The sequence below is a fragment of the Nycticebus coucang genome, chromosome 6, assembly GCF_027406575.1.
Source record: "Nycticebus coucang isolate mNycCou1 chromosome 6, mNycCou1.pri, whole genome shotgun sequence".
NCBI lineage: Eukaryota > Metazoa > Chordata > Mammalia > Primates > Lorisidae > Nycticebus > Nycticebus coucang.
Genome location: NC_069785.1, coordinates 77633812 through 77656683, shown reverse-complemented (window position 1 = coordinate 77656683; position 22872 = coordinate 77633812). Strand labels below are relative to the sequence as shown.

The following is a 22872-nucleotide window of genomic DNA, read 5'->3' as shown; positions in this document are numbered from 1 at the left end:
CAAGTCTTCCTGCCATCATCCTTCCATCTGCAGTGCACTCTCCTCACTGCTGCCAGAACAATCATGTCACCTGTTGCCTACAAATCTCGTGTTGTTCCCCACTGCCTATGGGTCAAGTCCAAAATCCTACTGTCTGGCCCTACCTCTGCAGAATGGTTCCCTGATACTTACGGCTCCCCTCTCCACACAGTTTGATTCTCAGTGCCATGGGAGATATGTACCAAGACATACTGCTCTCTGATATTTCTTGCTTTTTTTTCCTATTATAAATCCTGGTTCAATGAGTATCATTGCAGGTACAGATTTTTACATGCTTTTGTCCTATTTCTTTTTTTTCCTCACTCTGTTGTCCCAGTAGAGTGCTGTGTAGCTCACAACAATGATTGAAAAAATTATAATTGGGCGGCGCCTGTGGCTCAGTGAGTAGGGTGCCGGCCTCATATACGGAGGGTGGCGGGTTCAAACCCAGCCCCAGCCAAACTGCAACAAAAAAATAGCCGGGTGTTGTGGCGGGCGCCTGTAGTCCCAGCTGCTTGGGAGGCTGAGGCAAGAGAATCACGTAAGTCCAAGAGTTGGAGGTTGCTGTGAGCCGCGTGATGCCACAGCACTCTACCGAGGGCAGTAAAGTGAGACTCTGTCTCTAAAAAAAAAAAGAAAAAGAAAAAATTGTAATTGCTATTCATGGCTGAGCTCAGTGGCTTACACCTATAATCCTACGACTCTGGGAAGCCAAGGCTGGAGGATCCCGAGCTCAGGAGTTTCATACCAGCCTGAGCAAGAGCAAAAGCAAGACCGCCATCTCTACTAAAAATATGAAAAAGTGTGTTAGGCATTATAGTGTGCACCTGTAGTCCCAGCTGCTTGAGAGGCTCAGACAGGAGGACCCTTTGTACCCAAGTTTGAGATTGCTATGAGCTAGACTGGTGCCATGCACGGTACTCTAGCCTAGGTGACAGAGTGAGACTATATCTCAAAAAAAAAAAGAGAAAAGAAATTTGGTATTTATGTGACAAAGGCTTTTCTGTATTGTACTGTCTTCATGTCTGTGATTTTTTTTTTTTTTTTTTTAAGAAAGAGTACACCATGGGCGGCGCCTGTGGCTCAGTGAGTAGGGCGCCGGCCCCATATGCCGAGGGTGGCGGGTTCAAACCCAGCCCCGGCCAAACTGCAAAAAAAACAAAAAATAGCCGGGCGTCGTGGCGGGCGCTTGTAGTCCCAGCTACTGGGGAGGCTGAGGCAAGAGAATCACGTAAGCCCAAGAGTTAGAGGTTGCTGTGAGCCGTGTAATGCCACGGCACTCTACCGAGGGCGGTACAGTGAGACTCTGTCTCTACAAAAAAAAAAAAAAAATGTTAAAGAAAGAGTACACCTGAGCTGGTGGGTTCGAATCTAGCCCGGGCCCGCCAAACAACAATGACAGCTGCAACCAAAAAATAGCCAGGCGTTGTGGCGGGTGCCTATAGTCCCAGCTACTTGGGAGGCTGAGGCAGGAGAATCACTTGAGCCCAGGAGTTGGAGGTTGCTGGAGCTGTGATGTCATGGCACTCTACCCAGGGCGACAGCTTGAGGCTCTGTCTCAAAAAAAAAAAAAAGCTGCGGCCCTGGGTGGAGTGCCATGGCGACATAGTTCACAGCAACCTCCAACTCCTAGGCTCAAGCTATCCTCTTGCCTCAGTTTTTCTATTTTGGTAGAGATGGGGTCTTGCTTTTTTTTTTTTTTTTTTTTCTTGCTACGTTGCCAAGGCTGGTCCAAAACTGCTGGGCTCAAGTCATCCTCTCACCTCAGCTTCCCAAGTAGCTGAGACTGTAGATGTGCCCCATCACAACAGGCTAGTTGTGATTATTAATTGCTGTTTAGGCTTTTAAGGAAGATATGTACCACATATTGTGCTCTCTAATGTTTCTTGCTTTTTTTTTTTCCTATTATAAATCCTAGTGCAATGAATATCATTACAGGTACCAATTTTTACATGCTTTGTCCTACTTTTCTTTTTTTTCCTCACTCTGTTGCCCCAGGTAGTGTCATTGTAGCTTAACAACCTCAAACTTTTGGGCTCAAGGACTACAGGTGCCCACCACAATGCCTAGCTAATTTTTCTGTTTTTCATAGAGACAGGGTCTTGCTCTTGCTCTTGCTCAGGCTGGTCTTGAACTCCTGAGCTCAGGTGATCTACCTGCCTCAGTCTCGCAGAGTGCTGGGATTATAGGCATGAACCACTGCGCCTGAGCTGTCCTGTTTCTTTACGATGGCTTCTCAGGTTCCAGGTCACAGAGCAACCAAGGACAGTTGAGGCTCTTTGTGCACCCAGCCAGCCACTCTGGGGATGATTGTCTTTTCTTGTTCTGTGACACACAGCCTCATCTCCAAAGCAAATAGAACTTCACAGAGATTCCAATGTCTTGGTAACTCTCTGTCTCCCACAGAGAATGGCTCTAAGATTTTTTTAGTCCATAAAGTTTTTACCTTTTTTTGAGACAGAGTCTCACTGTGTTGCCCTTGGTAGAGTGCTGTGGCGTCATAGGTCACAGCAACCACCAACTCTTGGGCTTAAGCGATTCTCTTGCCTAAGCCTCCCAATTAGCTGGAACTACAGGTGCCTGCCATAATGCCCAGCTATATTTTTTGTTGTAGTTGTCATTGTTGTTTAGCAGGCCTGGACTGGGTTCAAACCCACCAGTCCAGGTGTATGTGGCTGGTGCCTTAACCATTGAGCTACGGACGCTGCCAAGTTTTTACTTTTATTATTTATTTACTTTTTTTTTTTTTTGAGACAGAGTCTCGCTTTGTCACCCTAGGTAGAGTGCTGTGTGGTCATCATAGCTTACAACAACCTCAAACTCTTGGGCTTAAGCGATCCTCTTGCATCAGCCTCCCAAGTAGCTGGGACTACGGGCACCCACCATAATGCCTGGCTCACTTTTTTATATTTTTGGTAGAGATGCGATCTTGTTTTTCTCAGACTGGTCTCAAACTCCTGAGCTCAAGTAATCCTGCCTTGGCCTCTGAGTGCTAGGATTACAGGTGTGAGCCACTGCACCTGCCCAGTCTATGCATGTATGAATATGTGTTTATTTGTATTTTGTTGTTTGTTGTTGTTTTTTTTTTTTGTAGAGACAGAGTCTCACTCTATGGCCCTCGGTAGAGTGCCGTAGCCTCACACAGCTCACAGCAACCTCCAACTCCTGGGCTTAAGTGATTCTCTTGCCTCAGCCTCCCAAGCAGCTGGGACCACAGGCGCCCGCCACAACGCCCGGCTATTTTTTGGTTGCAGTTTGGCCGGGGCCGGGTTTGAACCCGCCACCCTCAGTATGTGGGGCCAGCGCCTTACCGACTGAGCCACAGGCGCCGCCCGTTTTTTTTTTTTTTTTTTGAGACAGAGCCTCAAGCTGTCGTCCTGGGTAGAGTGCTGTGGCATCACAGCTCACAGTAACCTCTGACTCCTGGGCTCAAGTGATTCTCTTGCCTCTGCCTCCCAAGTAGCTGGGACTACGGGTGCCCGCCACAATGCCCGGCTATTTTTTGGTTGCAGCCATCATTGTTGTTTGGTGGGCCCAAGCTGGATTCGAAACCACCAGCTCAGGTGTATATAGCTGGTGCCTTAGCCACTTGAGCCACAGGTGCCGAGCCTATTTGTTTATTTTTTATTTATTTATTTTTGAGAGAGTCTCACTGTGGTGCCCTTGGTAGTGCTGTGGCATCCACAGCTCACAGCAACCTCAGACTCTTTGGCCTCAATGATTCTCTTGCTGCGACCTCCCAAATAGCTGGGACTACAGGCGCCTGCCACAACGTCCCGCTAGTTTTTGGTTGTAGTTGTCATTATTGTTTGGCAGGCCCGGGCTGGATTTGAACCCACCAGCTCCAGTGTATATGGCTGGCACCCTAGCCACTGAGCTACAGGTGCCGAGCCTAGGTATTTATTTTTTGAGACAGAGTCTTAACTTTGTCACTCTAGGTAGAGTGCCATGGCGTCATAGCATACAATAACCTGAAATTCCTGGACTCAAGCAATCTGCCTGCCTCAGCTTCCTGATTAGTTGGGACTACAGGTGCCCACCACAATGCCTGGCTATTTTTTTTAGAGATGGGTTCTCCATCTTGCTCAGGCTGGTCTTGAACTCTTGAGCTCAGGCAATCCACCCGCCTCAGCCTCCCAGAGTGCTAGGATTACAGGTGTGAGCCACCTCCCCCGGCCCTATTTATTTTTATTGTTTTTTTTATTTTTTTAAATATACTTTGCCCTCCCCCAAACTCATGTTGAAACATGAGGTATTTATTCAGTGTGTTTATTTGGAGCCTAAAATAAACCTCACACTGGGAGTTTGGGTGGAGTACAGGAAGCGAAAGCAAGGAAAAGTCACAGAGAGCTCAGATATAGGCAGGACCTATGAAGTATGTAGAAAGAGATTTCCAAACCTATGAAAACAAGTGTGTTTTTTCATGGCCCTTGCCATGAACAAGGTAGTCAGAGCTTCAGCTGACTCTGCCTGCCTCTCTTCTATCAGTACCGTCGTGTTCCAGCTGCATAGAAATGTCCCCCCCGCCCTGTGGCAGTGATGGGCCCTACTGACCCAGGCCTTTGCTTGCCTTCTTCCTTCCTCCTGCAACTTGGCCTTTCCCAAAGCCCTGCCAGGTGTGTCCCCTCCTTCCTGTCACGTCTCTGCACCTTGCTGTGGTCCACAGCATGTTCTTGGGTGTGTGTCTTGTCCTAGGTACCAGACTGTGGATTCCAAAAGGGCAAGAGTTGTGTCCTGTTCATCCTGGAATGTTCCTCACCCTGAAACTGTTTGCTGAATGAAAAGAACTGAGTTTAAGAGCTTTGTATTTGTTTCCGTTTTGGGTTTGTTTCTTTGTTTTTTTTTTAACAGTTCTTAGGGTTTTAATGAATGTATTTACCCAGGTTTCTCCCATCCTAATTAAGATATGAAGCATTTTAATTCTGCCCACATGAACAGCCACTAATCTGAGTTTTCCCTGCTTCTCTCAGAACTCACTCAAGATGGAATTTCACAGGATGTAGCCTCGTGAGTCTTTCTCTTGTACCATGTGTTTCTGAACTCCACCTGTCTGTGTGGTGTCTGTCTACCGCTAGGATTTTCGAGTGGGAATCATTACATGTGACCTTTTTTTTTTTTTTTTTTTTTTTGTAGAGACAGAGTCTCACTTTATCGCCCTCGGTAGAGTGCCGTGGCCTCACACAGCTCATAGCAACCTCCAACTCCTGGGCTGAAGCGATTCTCTTGCCTCAGCCTCCCGAGTAGCTGGGACTACAGGCGCCCGCCACAACGCCCGGCTATTTTTTGGTTGCAATTCAGCCGGGGCCGGGTTTGAACCCGTCACCCTCGGTATATGGGGCCAGCGCCTTACCGACTGAGCCACAGGCGCCGCCCTACATGTGACCTTTTACATCTAGGGTCTGTCCCTACTTTGCAGAAGTTTACAACCAAGAACATTAGAAGGGAAGCAGGGGGCACCGACCTGGGATTCTACAGTGGGATATAGGCAGTAAATGTCTTGACAGCAGCCAAAATGGACTATTCTGTGGCCAAGGAAGATATCTGCAGGGGCCTTAACACTGGGGTACAGGCTGAGTTGGTATGAGGGTGCCTGGGAATCTGCATAAATACGGGCTATCAGATAGTTGTCGCTGGGGGTTCTGGGTTGTGTGTCTGTATCTTGGGAGGGACTGGTCTTGATTCCACCCTCGGGCACTGGCTGCTGTTGAGCTTGAGGTTGTTGCTGAAGGTCCTTGCATTTTGCTTTCTTGAGTTTTGCTCTGTGGTTCTTGAACCAAACCTGCAGTACTGTTGGATGGATGTCTATTTTTTTTTTTTTTTTTAAGAGACAGAGTCTCACTTTGTCGCCCTCAGTAGAATGCTGTGGCGTCAGAGCTCACAGTAACATCCAGCTCTTGGGCTTAGGCGATTCTCTTGCCTTAGCCTCCTGAGTAACTGGGAACACAGGTGCCTGCCTCAGCGCCCGGCGATTTTTTTTTGTTGTTGCAGTTTGGCCGGGGCCGGGTTTGAACCCACCACCCTCAGTATATGGGGCTGGCACCCTACTCACTGAGCCACAGGTGCCACCCGGATGTACGTCTATTTTTGAGGCCATCTCTTTCTGAAGGCTGGGGTTTGGGTATGGGTTCTTATCGTACAAGACTTTTAAAGCTTCCAATTGCTTCTCAGTGAAAATGGTTCGTCTGCTGTGTGAATGCATCTTGTGGTTGCCTTTCAGAAGCTCCTCCACATCTGACATCTTCTGATGCAGATGTGCTCCTCTCTTTTTTCTTTTTTTTTTTTTTTTTGCCAGGGCTGGGTTTGAACCCGCCACCTCTGGCATATGGGGCCGGCGTTTTTTTTTTGTTTTTTTTTTTTTTTTGAGATAAAGTCTCAAGCTGTCGCCCTGGGTAGAGTGTTGTGGTGTCATAGCTCACAGCAACCTCAAACTCTTGGGCTTAAGCAATTGTCTTGCCTCAGCCTCCTAAGTAGCTGGGAGTATAGGCACCTGCCACAACACAACACCCAGCTATTTTTCTTTCTTTCTTTTTTTTTTTTTTTTTGTAGAGTCAGTCTCATTTTATCACCCTTGGTAGAGGGTCGTGGTGTCACACAGCTCACAGTAACCTCCAACTCCTGGGCTTAGGTGATTCTCTTGCCTCAGCCTTCTGAGCAGCTGGGACTATAGGCGCCCGCCACAACACCCAGCTTTTTGTCTGTTGCAGTTTGGCAGGGGCTGGGATTTAACCTACCACCCTCGGTATGTGGGGTTAGCGCCCTACCCACTGAACCACAGGCACCACCCAAGATTATTATTATTTTTTTTTTTTTTGAGACAGAGCCTCAAGCTGTCGCCCTGGGTAGAGTGCCGTGGCATCACAGCTCACAGCAACCTCCAACTCCTAGGCTCAAGCGATTCTGCTGCCTCTGCCTCCCAAGTAGCTGGGACTACAGGTGCCTGCCACAACGCTCGGCTATTTTTTCTGGTTGCAGCCATCATTGCTGTTTGGCGGGCTGGGGCTGGATTCAAAACCGCCAGCTCAGGTTATGTGGCTAGCGCCTGAACTTCTTGATACACAGGCGCCAAGCCACTCAGCTATTTTTCTATTGCAGTTGTCGTTGTTGCTTTAGCTGGCCTGGGCCAGATTCAAACCTGCCAGCCTTGGTGTATGCCCCCCACTGAACTATGGTGCTGCCTTTTTTTTTTTTTTAATTTTTTTTTGTTTTTTGTGTTTTTTTTGCCTTTTTTTTTTTTAAACAGAGTTCCACTATGTTGCCCTGGGTCGAGTGCCGTGACATCACAGCTCACAGCAACCTCAAACTCCTGGGCTTAAGTGATTCTCTTGCTTCAGCTTCCCAAGAGCTTTTTATTTGTTTTAAATTCAGTAAGAGGTATTAGCCATTCTGAGTGGCACTGAGGGGGTTTTAGGTTACTTCTTTTTTTTTTTTTTTTGTAGAGACAGAGTCTCACTTTATGGCCCTCGGTAGAGTGCCATGGCCTCACACAGCTCACAGCAACCTCCAACTCCTGGGCTTAAGCGATTCTCTTGCGTCAGCCTCCCGTGTAGCTGGGACTACAGGCGCCCGCCACAACACCCAGCTATTTTTTGGTTGCAGTTTGGCCGGGGCCGGGTTTGAACCCGCCACACTTGGTATATGGGGCCGGCGCCTTACCGACTGAGCCACAGGCGCCGCCCTAGGTTACTTCTTTATGGGTGAGACAGCCCTTACAATCCTTTTAAATTACTTGACCCACTTAAGAGCTAGTTGATGCTTTGTGAAGGAGAAAAAAGGTTGATGCTGTTGATATCCTATTTGTGACTTGGAGTAAAGGCTGCAGATGGTCCTCACTGAGGTGGTCATTGTAATCCTTACTAGAAAGACTTGCTTTTTTTTTTTTTGGTTCCCCATTGTTAGATTTAATGATTCTTTTTCCATTAACGTAAATTTCTGTTCGTATTCGCAAGCACTACTGAGTAAATTTTATGAGCTAAATTTTTAGTGATTGAAAGTAGAATATTGGGCGGTGCCTGTGGCTCAAGGAGTAGGGTGCCGGTCCCATATGCCAGAGGTGGCAGGTTCAAACCTAGCCCTGGCCAAAATAAAAAAAATAAAAAAGAAAGTAGAATATTAATAAATTTTTCTTATTCTGGTTTTTTTTTTTTTTTTTTTTTGAGACAGAGCCTCAAGCTGTCTCCCTGGGGAGAGTGCCGTGGCATCACAGCTCACAGCAACCTCCAACTCCTGGGTTCAAGCGAGTCTCCTGTCTCTGCCTCCCAAGTAGCTCGGACTACAGGTGCCCGCCACAATGCCTGGCTATTTTTTGGTTGCAGCCATCATTGTTTCGCGGGTCCGGGCTGGATTCAAACCTGCCAGCTCAGGTGTATGTGGCTGGCGCCGAGCCTTAATAAATTTTTCTAAAGAGGCCAGTTACTGTAGAAGCATAGATAAACACACACTTATTTATGCCCGAAATCACATTAGGTGTATAACAATTATATTACACTCAGCTCAGGTAATCCACCTGCATAGCAGCTGCTAATTGAAAAACTAGAATGAGGGGCGGCGCCTGTGGCTCAGCGGGTAGGGCGCCGGCCCCATATACCGAGAGTGGCGGGTTCAAACCCGGCCCTGGCTGAACTGCAACCAAAAAATAGTCGGGCGTTGTGGCGGGCGCCTGTAGTCCCAGCTGCTCGGGAGGCTGAGACAGGAGAATCGTGGAAGCCCAAGAGCTAGAGGTTGCTGTGAGTCCTGTGACATCATGGCACTCTACCGAAGGCGGTAAAGTGAGACTCTTGTCTCTACAAAAAAAAAAAAAAAAGAAAAACTAGAATGAACTAATCTGAATTACTCCAAAATAATTGACTTTAAAATGATAGTAGTGATTTTTCATAGGCAAACTATGAAAAATCACACTGGTTAGGATGGCTGATCAGAAACTTCAGCTGCCAGACCATAAGACTTTCTGCATATACTATTTTACTAAAGGTATTTGCCAGGAGCCAGCTCTTTGAAATCCTATAGGAAACAAGTAGAAGCCTCTGTCAGTGTCATTCTGGAGTGGAGTTCATTCATTCATCACATACTGACTGAGCACCTTCCACCTGTCAGGCACCAGGCTTTGGGATGCTCTGCCCTGTCACGTTTACTGTCTTGTGTCTCTGGAAACAAACAGACTTGAATTCAGGATCTGACTCAGCCACTACCCCTGAGATCTTAAACAAGCTGCTGACCCCCTCTCCGAGCTTGGGCATTTCCAGCTGCAAAATGTAAATACTCTTCTTCAAGGGTTGCTTGAAGGTTAAGTGAGAAGATGCGTTGTAGCCTTTCTCAGCAGGGGTCCTCAGCTGAGCCGCAGAACACAAGCTGACTGGAGCAACTGTTTCATTCTCTCAAGGGTGGCCTATAACTAGCACTGTCCCTGAAGCATAGGAGAGAAGTCAAGTCACTATGATTGTGGATTTCTTAGGACAGTAGGCCATAAATTTCTCAAGGAAGCAGGTTGAGAAAGGCTGGTAGAACCTTCTTTTCTGACAGCTCGACACACTGGCCAGTTCTAGGGTGATAAGAATCTCACAACAGCATCATTGTGTGAGCCTGGCACAGAGTAGACGCTCAGTAAATGTCAACTCCCTTCCCCAGTCTCTCCTCCCTGCCTTTCTTGCCAGGCCTCAGCTTCTCTTAAAGCCACCCACATTTCTCAGAAGGAGCGCAAGTTTCCTCAGATGGGAGATAACCACACGTCTCAGAGTATTTTAGGTTCCTCTTTCTAGGCAAGGTGGATGCTGCTGTGATGTAGGTGCCTCTTTCTCTTGCCTACATTGCTTCCTGGAGGAAGTGGAGGCCCGACAGATGCAGCTGGTTGCAAAGAGGGGACAGGATCTGCTAATGATGAGCCTGGCGAAGGATCCAAGGGCCAGGTCTTTAAGACTTTAGGAGAAGGAGGAAGGATCAGAATGGACAGAATCGTCATCCCTACCATCCCCATTGCAGCCCCAGAATGCCCTCCTATCTGCCATTGGTAAAGGAAATGGCATCTCTCCATGGGTCTGGAGGTTGCCTATTAAATGTGTATGCCATGGCCGGGTATATTTATGCCAGCACCTGAAACTACTACCAGAGCTGCCCAGCTGCCCCTCCATTCCTCTGTCGTTGTGACTCAGACTCGAGTAACCAGTTCTGTGGATGGTGGATCTGATTTCACCGACTTCAGCTCACTCACTCAGCTGTGGCTGGGTGTCTGCCAAGTCTGAAAGGGGAACAGATACTAAGCCCAAAATCTTCCTTGCAGGAAGCCACATAATTCTGGGAGAAAACCACTGGTTGTTCAGTCATGAAATGGCCTCAGGGCCCGTCCCTCCAGCATCAGGTGGCCTCCTGAACCTCACATCACTTTTTCTAAGCTGCAGGAGCCACCAGAGCACAGGTGGTGTCCAGCAGAGAGAGAGGAGGGGGTGGGGAATGGGGCTGCATAGGATGAGGCCTGTCCAGAGACACAGAGCAAATTCTGGCTATGTGCCTAGCTGTGGGCGAGGCCCCAGGGGTAGTTTGATACAGGAACTGGTGGCCCAGGTGGGAAGATAAGAGTCAGTGTCTGTGATAAGGCCTGTGATAAAACACATTAGTAAAATCTGCAGAAAAGGACATTTAGTGCTGACCTCCAGCCCTATAGATATTCAGAATAAGGATTAAGCTCCTATTTAGAGTTGTAGGACAAGTTCATTCACCATGGTCAGTTTCTACATCTATACATTTAGGGGGGTCACTCTCTGAGGGTTTGTGTAAAGTCAGTATTGTGTTTAAGAATTAATTGGGTTGGGGGCGCTTGTGGCTCAGTGGGTAGGGCACCAGCCCCATATACTGAGGGTGGTGGGTTCAAACCCGGCCCCGGCCAAACTGCAACAAAAAAATAGCCGGGCGTTGTGGCGGGCGCCTGTAGTCCCAGCTACTTGGGAGTTAGAGGTTGCTGTGAGTTGTGATGCCACAGCACTCTACCGAGGGTGACAAAGTAAGACTCTGTCTCTAAAAAAAAGAGAATGAATTGGGTTGGGCTTGGTGCTCATAGCTCAGTGAGTAGAGCACTAGCCACATACACAGAGGCTGATGGGTTCGAACCCAGCCTGGGCCTGCTAAACAACAATGATAACTGCAACCAAAAAATAGCCGGGTATTGTGGCGGGTGCCTATAGTCCCAGTTACTCGGGAGGCTGAGGCAAGAGAATCTCTTAAGCCCAAGAGTCTGAGGTTGCTGTGAGATGTGATGCCACAGCATTCTACCGAGGGCAACATAGTAAGACTCTGTCTCAAAAGAAAAAAAAAAAAGAATTGGGTTGGAAGAGGTGTGAGGCTAGGCCTGAAGGACTGAAGCTTCTGGTTGAGTGATGGTGGGGTGGGGTGCAGGACTTCGGGCAGGGGGCAGTCTGGCCACCCTCACGGCTATTTGTTTCAGAGCCTGGGCATGGCTGTGAAGCTGGACCTGAGCCCTGCATGTTTCCAGGATGGGGCAGTGGCACACTTGAGCAAAGTGGATGGCAAGAGCCCCATGCAGAGATTAGATAGGAAAGGGAGGATTGAAAACTCATGACAAGGCTATGTTCTGAGAACATTCTTGCATTTTCTGAAAAGAATAAAAAACAAAAAAAAGAAAAAAAACAAGGGCGGCGACTGTGGCTCAAGGAATAGGGCGCCGGTCCCATATGCCGGAAGTGGCGGGTTCAAACCTAGCCCCGGCCAAAAACCAAAAAAAAAAGGGCGGCGTCTGTGGCTCAGTGAGTAGGGCACCGGCCCCATATGCCGAGGGTGGCGGGTTCAAACCCAGCCCTGGCCAAACTGCAACGAAAAAAAAGCCGTGTGTTCTGGTGGGCGCCTGTAGTCCCAGCTGCTTGGGAGGCTGAGGCAAGAGAATCACGTAAGCCCAAGAGTTAGAGGTTGCTGTGAGCTGTGTGACGCCACGGCACTCTACCCGAGGGTGGTACAGTGAAACTCTGTCTCTACAAAAAAAAAAAGAAAGAAAAAAAACCAAAAGCATTTTCTTGGCTTTCATCTGAGCCTTTCATATCTCTGGTCCTAGCAAATGTGCCTGATTTAATAAAATCAGTACTAGCAACCTTTTTTTTTTGCAGTTTTTTGGCTGGGGCTGGATTTGAACCCGCCACCCTCAGCATATAGGGCCGGCATGTTTTTTTGTTTGTTTTGTTTTTTGGAGACAGAGTCTCACTTTGTTGCCCTCCGTAGAGTGCTGTGGCATCATAGCTCACAGCAACCTCAAACTCTTGCACTCAAGCAATTCTCTTGCCTCAGCCTCTGGAGAAGCTGGGACTACAGGCCTCCGCCACACCGCCTGGCTATTTTTAGAGATAAGGTCTCACTCTGGCTCAGGCTGGTCTCAAACCCGTGAGCTCAGGCAATCCACCTGCCCTGGCCTCCCAAGTGCTAGGATTACAGGAGTGAGCCACCGCACTGGGTCCCAGCTGCATGTTTTTGTTCTAGAACCTTAGACTGTCTTTTTAAAAATAAGAGGAAGGGCAGGGCATGATGGCTCACACCAGTAATTCTAGCACTTTGGGAGGCTAAAGTGGGAGGATTGCTTGAGACCAGCCTAAGCAAGAGCAAGACCCTGTCTCTACAAAAAATAGAAAAATTAGCCAGGAATAGTGGTGCATGCCTATAGTCTCAGCTATTCTGGAGGCTTAGGCAGGAGGATCACTGGAGCCCAGAAGTTTTGAGGTTGCAGCGAGCTGTGATAATGCCATTGCATTCCACCCAGGGTGATAGAGCAATACCCTTTCCCAAAAGTAAGTAAATAATACATGAGGAATAAATGCTTTCTGTAGAATAATAAAACAGTATAAATAGGTTACAAACTGAAGAGCAAGTCTCTACCCTCAGTACTCTACCCTCACTACACCTGCCTCCTCTCCCCCACCCCCCAAAACATAACACACTCCCTGGAGGCAAATATTATGAACCATTTTGAGTCCGTATGGTCTCTGACAAGAACCTGCGTGGTGTCTACACCTAGGCCTCAGGGTGTAAAATATGCTCTGGGTCTCTTCTAGGAAGTCAGTGGGTCTGAACTTTTTCCAGAAAGGGAGAAATGATTCCAGCTGTGTGGAGAGGCACAGGCAGGCACAGAGGGCTGCAGGAGAAGCTTCTCAGGATACTGTGGGGAGGAGGAGATGCAGTCTATTTCAGCCAGGGCTCTCTTCTCTCCCCAGCATCTAATGGCTCTTTTTCACCTTTTCAGGATCCCTCTGTGACCCAACTGACCAATGCTCCGCAGAGTGGCCTGGCTGAATTCAACCCCTTCTCAGAGGTTGGTGAACATGCCTTCTTTCTGAGTCCTGTGGTCCTCGGGGTGCTGGGATCTCTGGGGCAAGGAGCCTTGGCAGATACAAAAGCAGCTCTGAGAAGCTGAAATCCTCAGAGGGGCAATCCTAACATGCACTTAGGGAGTAGGGTAGTCAGAAGAGGCTCTCTGAAATTCTTCTTTTGGATCCATAATCTTGGTCCCTTCTGGGGGACCCTTCTGGAGTCCAGGGCAGTGCTAGAGAGCTCTGGATCCAGTGAGGCCAGGCTTTCTGTGTCTAATCACCATGAACCTGAGGCCTGTTGGCTGAGAAGCTGCAGAAGAAGGCCCAGTGCAGGCCCCCAGGGAGTGCCCCTCACTTACCTTGCTGCGGGTTTGCCCCCTGGTTCCCAACTAGTGGGGTCCCTCTCCCTTCCTTCCTTTGATCTGTCCCACACAGACAAATGCAGCGACAACGGTTCCAGTTCCCGTCACACAACTCCCTGGACCTTCACAGCCGGCAGTTCTCCAGCCCTCCGTGGAACCAACCCAGCCAACCCCCCAGGTACTGCCAACAGGGGACCCTTTGGCCTCTCCCCAGTGAGGGAATCCTCAGACTAGTAGCTGAGCCCTAAGACTGGGGAGCGGGCAGAGAGCCTTAATCCCTGACTCCCCTTCAAGGGCCCTCTTGCCAATTTCTTTGGAGCTAGTCACTTGGAAGTTGAGAGGTTGGTCTATGTCCTCACCCCACTGCCATCACCAAAATATAAGCTCTTCCAAGCTGAGACCTTGGGGTATCCAGAGAGAGCACACTTGTTCTTGCTCTGCCCCTCCAGATCCTCATGGGGTCTTTGGCTTGTAATCTCTTCCTTGGGGCCCAGAATCTCCCTTTGTTTTTTAACCTCATTAATTCCTGCCTGCCTTCCTGTTTCCCTCACCTATACCAAATACGGTGAGTCTTGCCTGTTTTGTGCCTGACACTCCACTCGGCTGCCTTACCACCCTGGCCCCATGCTCCATGCTGCCCGCACGAACGTGACCCTCAGTGGAGTTGTGTGTTGCAGCTCCTGCTTAGACAGGCCAGCAAGTTCCTGCCTACTCGATTCCTGGCAGTGAGTGAGCTCTCAGAGAGGCAGATGCTACTAGGAGGAGATAGTATTCTCAGAGACAGCTACATGCGAAAGCTTCCGCAGGTAGGCCAAGTGTAGATGAGCAGGGGGAGGGCAGGTGCCTGGAGCCTGCCTGCAGGGCCCCAGAGCCTGTGGAGGTGAAACATGCCTTATGTGTGGTGCTGCCCTGACGGTCAGCTGGGTGGTGGGCTGTAGGGACCTGTTCAACTGAACTCATAGACTTTGGGGAGATGAAACTGAGACCTCCAGTGTGGTCACTTCTGGTTCTGGCCCCAGTGCCTGGAACTCACCTCCTGAAGGCAACTGTAGCTCCTTAGAGAGCTCCTTCTGGAGGTGTGTGTGTGTGTGTGTGTGTGTGTATATACATACACCTGGCTTGTCATCCTATGAGATGACCAGTTTGACATTTACTTTCTAAAATGGACTGTGGTCTTATTCTCTAGGAACTTGGGCCAAATAGTGGCAGCAGCCAGTTCAGCCCAGGGCTGCTCAATCTTACTTACAGTCCCTCATTGCCCTACTCGGGGACCTTGCTCTGCCTGAAGAGGAGATAAGCTTGGACTACACACCATGAAAACCAGTCAGTGTAGGGCCATGCCTAAGAGGCTGACCTGGGGGATAGCCAGTCTCAGTCCAGGGGGACTCAGGGAGGCAGCTCCTGTGCTTTTACAGATGCCAGGGCTCAAGTACACAGTTTGCCCTCACGTATCTCCCCTGTCACACACTGCTAGCAGGTTTGCACCATGCCCCCTTCACACATAAGCACCTGGGCTCTTCACATGAAGCTCAGGTCTCTGAGTAGATTTGGCTATAGGTTAGTCTCTTGTGAGGTCTTTATCCCTTCAAAGCTCACTATCACTGAACTCCGCTTGGACTGCAGTACTGGGGAGAGAAGGGGGAACACTGGGGGATAGTCCTCCTATTTCAAGCTTAGGGACCAGGGGAGAGAAGAGCCTGATAATGCTGGTAATGGCCAAGAGGCCAGAGTGGTGTGGGGCTAGTGGGACACAGGTCCCCTTAGCCTCTCTATGGTGGTCTCTGGAACCTAAGACACTCTGTGGGTTGGGACTACGTTTGGGATGCCCTTCTTCATTTTCCTGTGTAGGGCAAAGCTCTTCTTCCTGCCTGCCCAGGCTGACACTTTCTTGTGTCCGGCCGTCCCCCCCGTCCCCACCTCCCCATTTATCTCTAGGCTGTGGCATCTGCAGCCCAGGCAGGCCTGCTCCGGCAACAGGAAGAACTGGACAGGAAAGCTGCCGAGCTTGACCGCAAGGAACGAGAGCTGCAGAACTCCGCGGCCAACTTGCATGGTAAGAAAGGCTGTTGCCCTGGGGCTGCCCTGCCTAGGGCAGTGGAGTGTCCTGAGCCCTGTATGGTGACCCTCCCAGCACTCACCCTGCACCACTTTCTTCCTGGGCAGCTTGGAGCTTTGTGGAGCTTTCAGTGTGGTCCTGGGGAGGAGCAGTAAGTTGAGAGTCAGAAGACCTTCAGGGTCATCCTAATGGGTGTGGATTATTTCGGCACTCCTTTCCAGCTCTTAAGATTCTTCCATAGCATAGCATCATGACTCCTTGTTCATGATGATGACCTAAGTTATCATACTTATTGGGCTAGTTGTTAAAAATGGTCACTCAGATTATTTAACTGTCTGTTTTTCCAGTGCATTTGGGTCCATTATCTTAGAGTGAGCTTGTGGGTGTCTCTTTGGGTCCCATTATCCTTTCCCATTCTACTCCTTGCTCCATGCAGACCCCAATCCCAGCTTGCCAAAGCCCCTCTGGAAGCCCTGGTTTGGCCTGTAAACTGCTGGTGTGGCGCTAACTCCTCAATGCCGCTGCTGCTTTTTTCTTTTCTTTCTTTCTTTTTTTTTTTGCTACAGAGTCTCAAGCTGTTGCCCAGGGAAGAGTATCATGGCATCACAGCTCGCAGCAACCTCCAACTCTTGGGCTCAAGCATCCTCTTGCTTCAGTTTTTCTATTTTTAGTAGAGACGGGGTCTTGCTCTTGCTCAGGCTGGTCTCGAACTCCTGAACTCAAGTGATCCACCCGCCTCGGCCTCCCAGAGTGTTAGGATTACAGGCATGAGCCACCGTGTCCAGCCTTTTTTTTTCTTTTTTAGAGACGCGGTCTCATTATGTTGCCCAGGCTAGAGTGGGGCAGTCACAGTTCTCTGTAATCTTGAACTCCTAGGCTCCAGTGATCCTCCTGTCTCGGTCTTTTGGGTAACTGGGACTACAGGAGTCCACCACAGTGCCCGGCTAATTTTTCTTATTTTTTGTAAAGTCAAGGTCTCACTGTTTTTTGTATGTTGGTCTTGAGCTCCCATCCTCAAACAATGCTCCTGCCTTGGCCTCCCACAGTGCTGAGATTATAGGCGTGAGCCATGGCGCCTGGCCAATGTTGCTTCTGAAGCTGGGTCCTCACCTCATTGCTCTTTCCTCTTACCACACAGTGAGAGAGAACAACTGGCCACCCCTTCCCTCATGGTGCCCTGTCAAGCCCTGCTTCTACCAGGATTTCTCCACAGAGATCCCTGCCGACCACCAGCGGATATGCAAGATGCTGTACTATCTCTGGATGTGTGAGTCCTACTCTTGCCCTCTGTGCTCAAGGGTGAAGAGGGTGAGACTTGAGCTCCCCATCTTTGCTCTGGCTGCTCCTCACTAATGTGCAGCTCTCTGCTGATGCCACCCTTCTGCCCACCGGCCACTCCCTGTCCAGGAACCTTGTTGAAAGGGGCAGTCCAACCTACAGATCAGGCAGTATGGGACTAGCCAGAGACTCCCACATGGAGCTCACTGCACTAAAAAACCCTTCTCAGGTGAAGGCTGCCCCTCTTGACAGGCCCCTTGCCTCCAAGGGGTGAGGAAAAATTCTCCCTATACCTCTGAGGACCATCAAGGGCCAGGGAAAGACTTGCTAAGAGAAAAACTTCATTCCTCAAGGATCCTCCCCCTCCCCTAAACCTGAGCTATCCCATCACCTCTCAGGAACTTAGTTTGGTCCCTGGTTTTAAGGTCCCAGAAAACCAGGATTTGGGAACTATCCCTGCCTAGGTACAGGCCAAGGTCCTCCACTTCTACAGCTGTCCTCACAGCACAGATCTCACCTCTCCTAGGGAGTGGCTTGCCATGTGGGGAGCCCTTCAACCACCTTGGCACAGCCGTCTCTCTCTCCTCCCCTCCCCAGTGCATTCAGTGACGCTGTTTCTGAACCTGCTTGCCTGCATGGCCTGGTTCTCAGGCAGCCCCTCCAATGGAGTGGACTTTGGCCTTTCAATCCTGTGGTTTGTGATCTTCACCCCCTGTGCCTTCCTTTGTTGGTACCGACCCATCTATAAGGCCTTTCGGTGAGTGGGGCTGGGGGCACGGGGTGAGGGTTTTGCTAAGGGGCCATGAGCCCTCGGACCCCAGCCTAGTCTTAGAGCAGAATAGAATGGTGGGGAACTCTGCTTTCCCATTCTCCCCTTAGCCAGAGCAGATGGGATAAGGAGCCTTACTTGCCATCACCCTGCCCACTGTACCACTGGCTGGTGCAGTGGTATTTCAGTCACTGGGGAGAGGGAGGGACCCTCTTTTATTTGTAGAGACAGAATTTCACTTTATTGCCCTCGGTAGAGTGCCGTGGAGTCACACACACAGCACAGCAACCCCCAACTCCTGGGCTTAGGTGATTCTCCTGCCTCAGGCTCCTGAGTAGCTGGGACTACAGGCGCCCGCCACAACGCCTGGCTATTTTTTTGTTGCAATTTGGCCAGGGCCGGGTTTGAACCTGCCACCCTTGGTATATGGGGCCGGCGCCCTGCTCACTGAGCCACAGGCGCCGCCCATGGGAGGGACCCTCTTTAGAGAGCTCTGAGCTGTTCTTCTTAGAGAATGTCAGGCAGGTGCGCTCAGTGGCTTATCTGTCCTTGCTTACTATGCTCCTTGAAAACTCAAGCACCCACCGATGCTTAGATGAAGTATTGTCAACATTAATGGAGACACCTTACAGACCCAGGGATTTTGTAGTTGTACCTCAGATTGATGCTTTCAGGGCTGGGAGGGGAAGCGTGGCTGAGGCAGTGACGACCGAACCATCCAAGATCCTGGCAGGCCCTGAACCCTCACTGCACTTACGTGCAGAAAGACACAAAGGGGGCAGGGCTCAGCCCTTGAGTTTTGTCCACTCCCCAAATATCTTTTCTTCCACCTGGAAGTTTTATTATTGAAAAATAGTTTTATTTTTTATTTTTTATTTTTTTTGAGACAGTCTCACCTTGTCACCCTTGGTAGAGTGCTGTGGCGTCATAGCTCATAGCAACCTCCAGCTCTTGGGCTTAGATGATTCTCTTGCCTCAGCTTCCTAAGTAGCTGGGACTACAGGTGCTCACCACAACGCCCAGCTATTTTTTTTTTTTTTTTTTAATTTGGCCGGGGCTGGGTTTGAACCCGCCACCTCCGGCATATGGGACCGGTGCCCTACCCGCTGAGCCACAGGCGCTGCCCCGCCCAGCTATTTTTTTGTTACAATTTGGCTGGGGTCGGGTTTGAACCCACCACCATTGGTATATGGGGCCAGCACCCTACTCACTGAACCACAGGAGCCGCCCGAAAAATAGTTTTGTTATTGCTGCCCAGTTTTATTATTAAAGATCTATGCCTTTGGCTTAGATTTTCTTGCCTGTTACAAAATGCAGATAAACACTCCAGGAGGGGAAATGGTCCATCTTTATGTTGTCTTTTGGGGAAGCAACTCTATCAGCTCTTTGAGGAAGGGTTCAAGCACTGACCCTTTAAATTGGCAAGCAGGGCAGCGCCTGTGGCTCAGTGGGTAGGGCGCCGGCCTCATATACCAAGAGTGGTGGGTTCAAATTCGGCCGGGGCGAAACTGCAATAAAAAAATAGCCGGGTGTTGTGGTGGGCACCTGTAGTCCCAGCTACTGGGGAGGCTGAGGCAAGAGAATCGCTTAAGCCCAAGATCTGGTGATTGCTGTGAGCTGTGACACCTCTGCACTCTACGGAGGGTGGCAAAGTGAGATTCTGTCTCTAAAAAAGAAAATTAAGGTGGTGCCTGTGGCTCAACAGAATAGGGCGCCGGCCACATATGCCGGAGGTGGTGGGTTCAAACCCAGTCCCAACCAAAAACTGCAAAAAAAAAAATATTTAAAATTGGAGGGCAGTGAAAGGCGAGGCCTTCCTGATTATGGTGGTAGATGTCCGTGTGTATGTGCGTCCTCATGGACATTTTAAGAGTTCTGTCCCTTGCCTATTATGCCTCCTGGCTCTTGGTGAGGAGAGATGTCACCAGGTAAGGAATGTTGAGGAGCATGGCCCAAGCCCTCCTGTGACTTCTTTTTCCCTTTCTCTCCACAGATCTGACAACTCTTTCAGCTTCTTCGTGTTCTTCTTTGTATTTTTTTGTCAAATAGGGATCTACGTCATCCAGTTGGTTGGCATCCCTGGCCTGGGGGACAGGTGAGATCTGGGGCATCAGAGTGAGAATTAGGCTTTGGATGTGGGGCTCAGCTTCTCTTGCCCTGTTTCCTAGCTGCCCAGAGAGTCCCACAGGACCTTGCTTCTCCTGTGGCAGAGAGAGGTAGCGAGCCAGCTTTGGGTCCTCTCTCTAGTCCTTCACCAGTCAGTAGCCACTTATCATCTTTCCTTGCTCCACTTTTTAGGGTATTGTGGGTGAACTTGGCTTGAATCTTTAGGCTACCAGGGCTGTGTCTTGTACTAGATTGCAGCCTTTCTTTTCTTCTGCTGCACTGTACTGGAGGCTGATCCTAAGCTGTGACTTTCTCCAGCAGCCTTATAACTTCAGGAGACAGGGCCCTAGCCAGGCCTGGACAGGCTTCTTCTCAACTGCCCTCACTGATTGGGTGGGCTCAGTGGCTCATGCCTATAATCCTAGAACCCTGGGAGGCCAACATGGGAGGATTGCTTGAGCTCAGGAGTTCAAGACCAGCCTGAGTAAGAGCAAGACCCTCATCTATGCTAAAAATAGAAAAATTATCTGAGCATCATGTTACCTGTAGTCCCAGCTACTGAGGACGCTGATGCAGAAGGAAGACTTGAACCCAGGAGTTTGAGGTTGCTATGAGCTATGACGATGCTACTGTACTCTAGCCACAGTAACAAAGTGAGACTCTGTTTCAAAAAAAAAAAAAGAAAAGGGGTGGCGCCTGTGGCTCAGTCGGTAAAGCGCCGGCCCCATATACCGAGGGTGGCGGTTCAAACCCAGCCCCGGCCAAACTGCAACCAAAAAATAGCCGGGCGTTGTGGCGGACGCCTGTAGTCCCAGCTGCTCGGGAGGCTGAGGCAGGAGAATCGCTTAAGCCCAGGAGTTGGAGGTTGCTGTGAGCTGTGAGAGGCCACGGCACTCTACCCAGGGCCATAAAGTGAGACTCTGTCTCTACAAAAAAAAAAGAAAAGAAAAGCTGATGGCTGATGTTTTCCTTTCTGCCTCAGTGCATAGGGAGCATTGCAGAAAGGTCAGGCTAGCACTTGGCAGAGAGCCTGAGCCTGGAAGGGTAGCACTGTTTTGGTCCCCTCCTTTGGACAGAGCTGCAAGTCCAGAGGGAGAGGAGAGCTGCCTCCCCTCGCCCTCCAAGCAAGCACACACTGCCCTCCTATGTCTATGCCCCTCTTCCTTCTGGCCTTGCTGTCTAATCTGGCCCCTTTTGACCAATGACCAAATTTCACTGTTCGCTAAGCAAGGTCCTGATAGAAAAGCTGTGACACGTAACTGCTCTGTGCACCTGGACTAAGAATCAGAAAGCTTGAATTCTGGCCCTGGCTCTGTCCTCACTGCCCTGCCTGGGTTTACCTCAATGAGCTCTGCACCTCCTAATGCCTCTCCAAAACCCTCTCTGGCCTTTTTCTTTTCCTTTTTATTTTAAATAGGTTTTTTTTTTTTTTTTTTTTTTTAGTTTTGGCTGCAGCCAGGCTTGAACCCACCGCCCCTGGTATATGGGGCCGATGCCCTACTCCTTGAGCCACAGGCACCGCCCACTCTCTAGCCATTTTCTGATGGTGCCTCACAACATCCATGAGTGGATGAATATAATCCCCTACTTTTTTTTTTTGTTGTTTGTTTTTTGAGACAGAGTCTCACTTTGTTGCCCTCAGTTGAGTGCTATAGCATCATAGCTCACAGCAACGTCCAACTCCTGGGCTTAGGCAATTCTCTTGCCTCAGCCTCTCGAGTAGCTGGGACTACAGGCACTCGCCACAATGCCTGGCTATTTTTTGTTGCAGTTTGGCCGGGGCTGGGTTTGAACCCGCCACCCTAGGTATATGGGGCCAGTGTCCTACCCACTGAGCCACAGGTGCCGCCCATAATCACCTTTTTTTTTTTTTTTTTTTTTTGTCGAGGCAGAGTTTTACCCTGTGCCCTGAGCAGAGTGCAGTGGTGGTTGTTGCTCACTGCAACCTCAGACTCCGGCTATGGGCATCCTGCTGCCTCAGCCTCCAAGGCTGCTGGGATTACAGGCACTCGCCACTGCGCCCAGCTGGGTTTTTCCATTTTTTTCATGAGTTGGGGTCTCACTCTCGATCAGACAAGCCTCGAACTCCTGAGCTCAAGCCTCAGCCTCCCACAGTGCTGGGATTACAGGTGTGAGCCACCACGCCCAACAATCTCTTTTTTTTTTTTTGGCTGGGGCTGGGCTTGAACCCACCACCTCCGGCATACGGGGTCAGCGCCCTACTCCTTTGAGCCACAGGTGCCGCCCAATCTCCTATTTTTAATTGTAAAATATACATAACATTGGCTTGGCACCCATAGCTTAGAGGTTAGTGCACCGGCCAGATACACCAGAGCTGGCAGGTTCGAACCCTGGCTGGGCCTGCTAAACAACAACTGCAACTACAACAGTAGCCGGACATTGTGGTGGGCGCCTGTAGTCTCAGCTACTTGGGAGGCTGAAGCAAGAGACTTGCTTAAGCCCAGGAGTTCAAGGTTGCTGTGAGCTATGATGTCACGGCATTCTACCAAGGGAGACATAGTGAAACTGTGTCAAAAAAAAAAGAAATACACATAACATAACATTTATTATTTTATTTACCACTGAATCCATTTGAAACTATACAATTCTGTGGCATTTAGTACATTTACAGTGTTTTATAGTCATTACTATCATTTAGTTCTTGATATGGAGACAGGCTCCAAAAAAGAAACGCCATACCCAGTAAACAGGCACTCCTCATTCCTTCCTTCTCTAGGCTTTGGCAGCCACTTAACTGCTTTTTTTCTCTATGGTTTTACCTATTCTGGAAATTTCATATAAATGGAATCATGTGCTACATGGTCTTCTCTTTTGTGTCTGGCTTCCTTCACTTAGCATAATGTTTTCTTTTGGAGACATACTCTCCCTTTGTTACCCTGGGATTGTATTCCGTGGCATCATAGCTCATGGCAACCTCAAACTCCTGGGCTCAAGTGATCCTCTTGCCTTATCCTCCCAAGTAGCTGGGAC

At 49.5% G+C, this 22872-nt stretch overlaps 1 protein-coding gene across 2 annotated transcripts in view; it reads left to right on the top strand.

Moving 5' to 3' along the window:
* Window positions 1-22872, top strand: part of SCAMP2 (secretory carrier membrane protein 2) — a 34998-nt gene that overhangs the window by 5652 nt on the left and 6474 nt on the right. The window contains exons 2-8 of one of the 2 annotated variants that reach the window (XM_053596015.1): window positions 13244-13312; window positions 13746-13850; window positions 14350-14478; window positions 15608-15725; window positions 16867-16995; window positions 17604-17763; window positions 19769-19870. In XM_053596015.1, coding sequence (XP_053451990.1) covers window positions 13244-13312; window positions 13746-13850; window positions 14350-14478; window positions 15608-15725; window positions 16867-16995; window positions 17604-17763; window positions 19769-19870 — 812 coding nt within the window. The remainder of the gene's footprint in view (window positions 1-13243; window positions 13313-13745; window positions 13851-14349; window positions 14479-15607; window positions 15726-16866; window positions 16996-17603; window positions 17764-19768; window positions 19871-22872) is intronic. The other variant, XM_053596014.1, reaches the window with a different exon arrangement.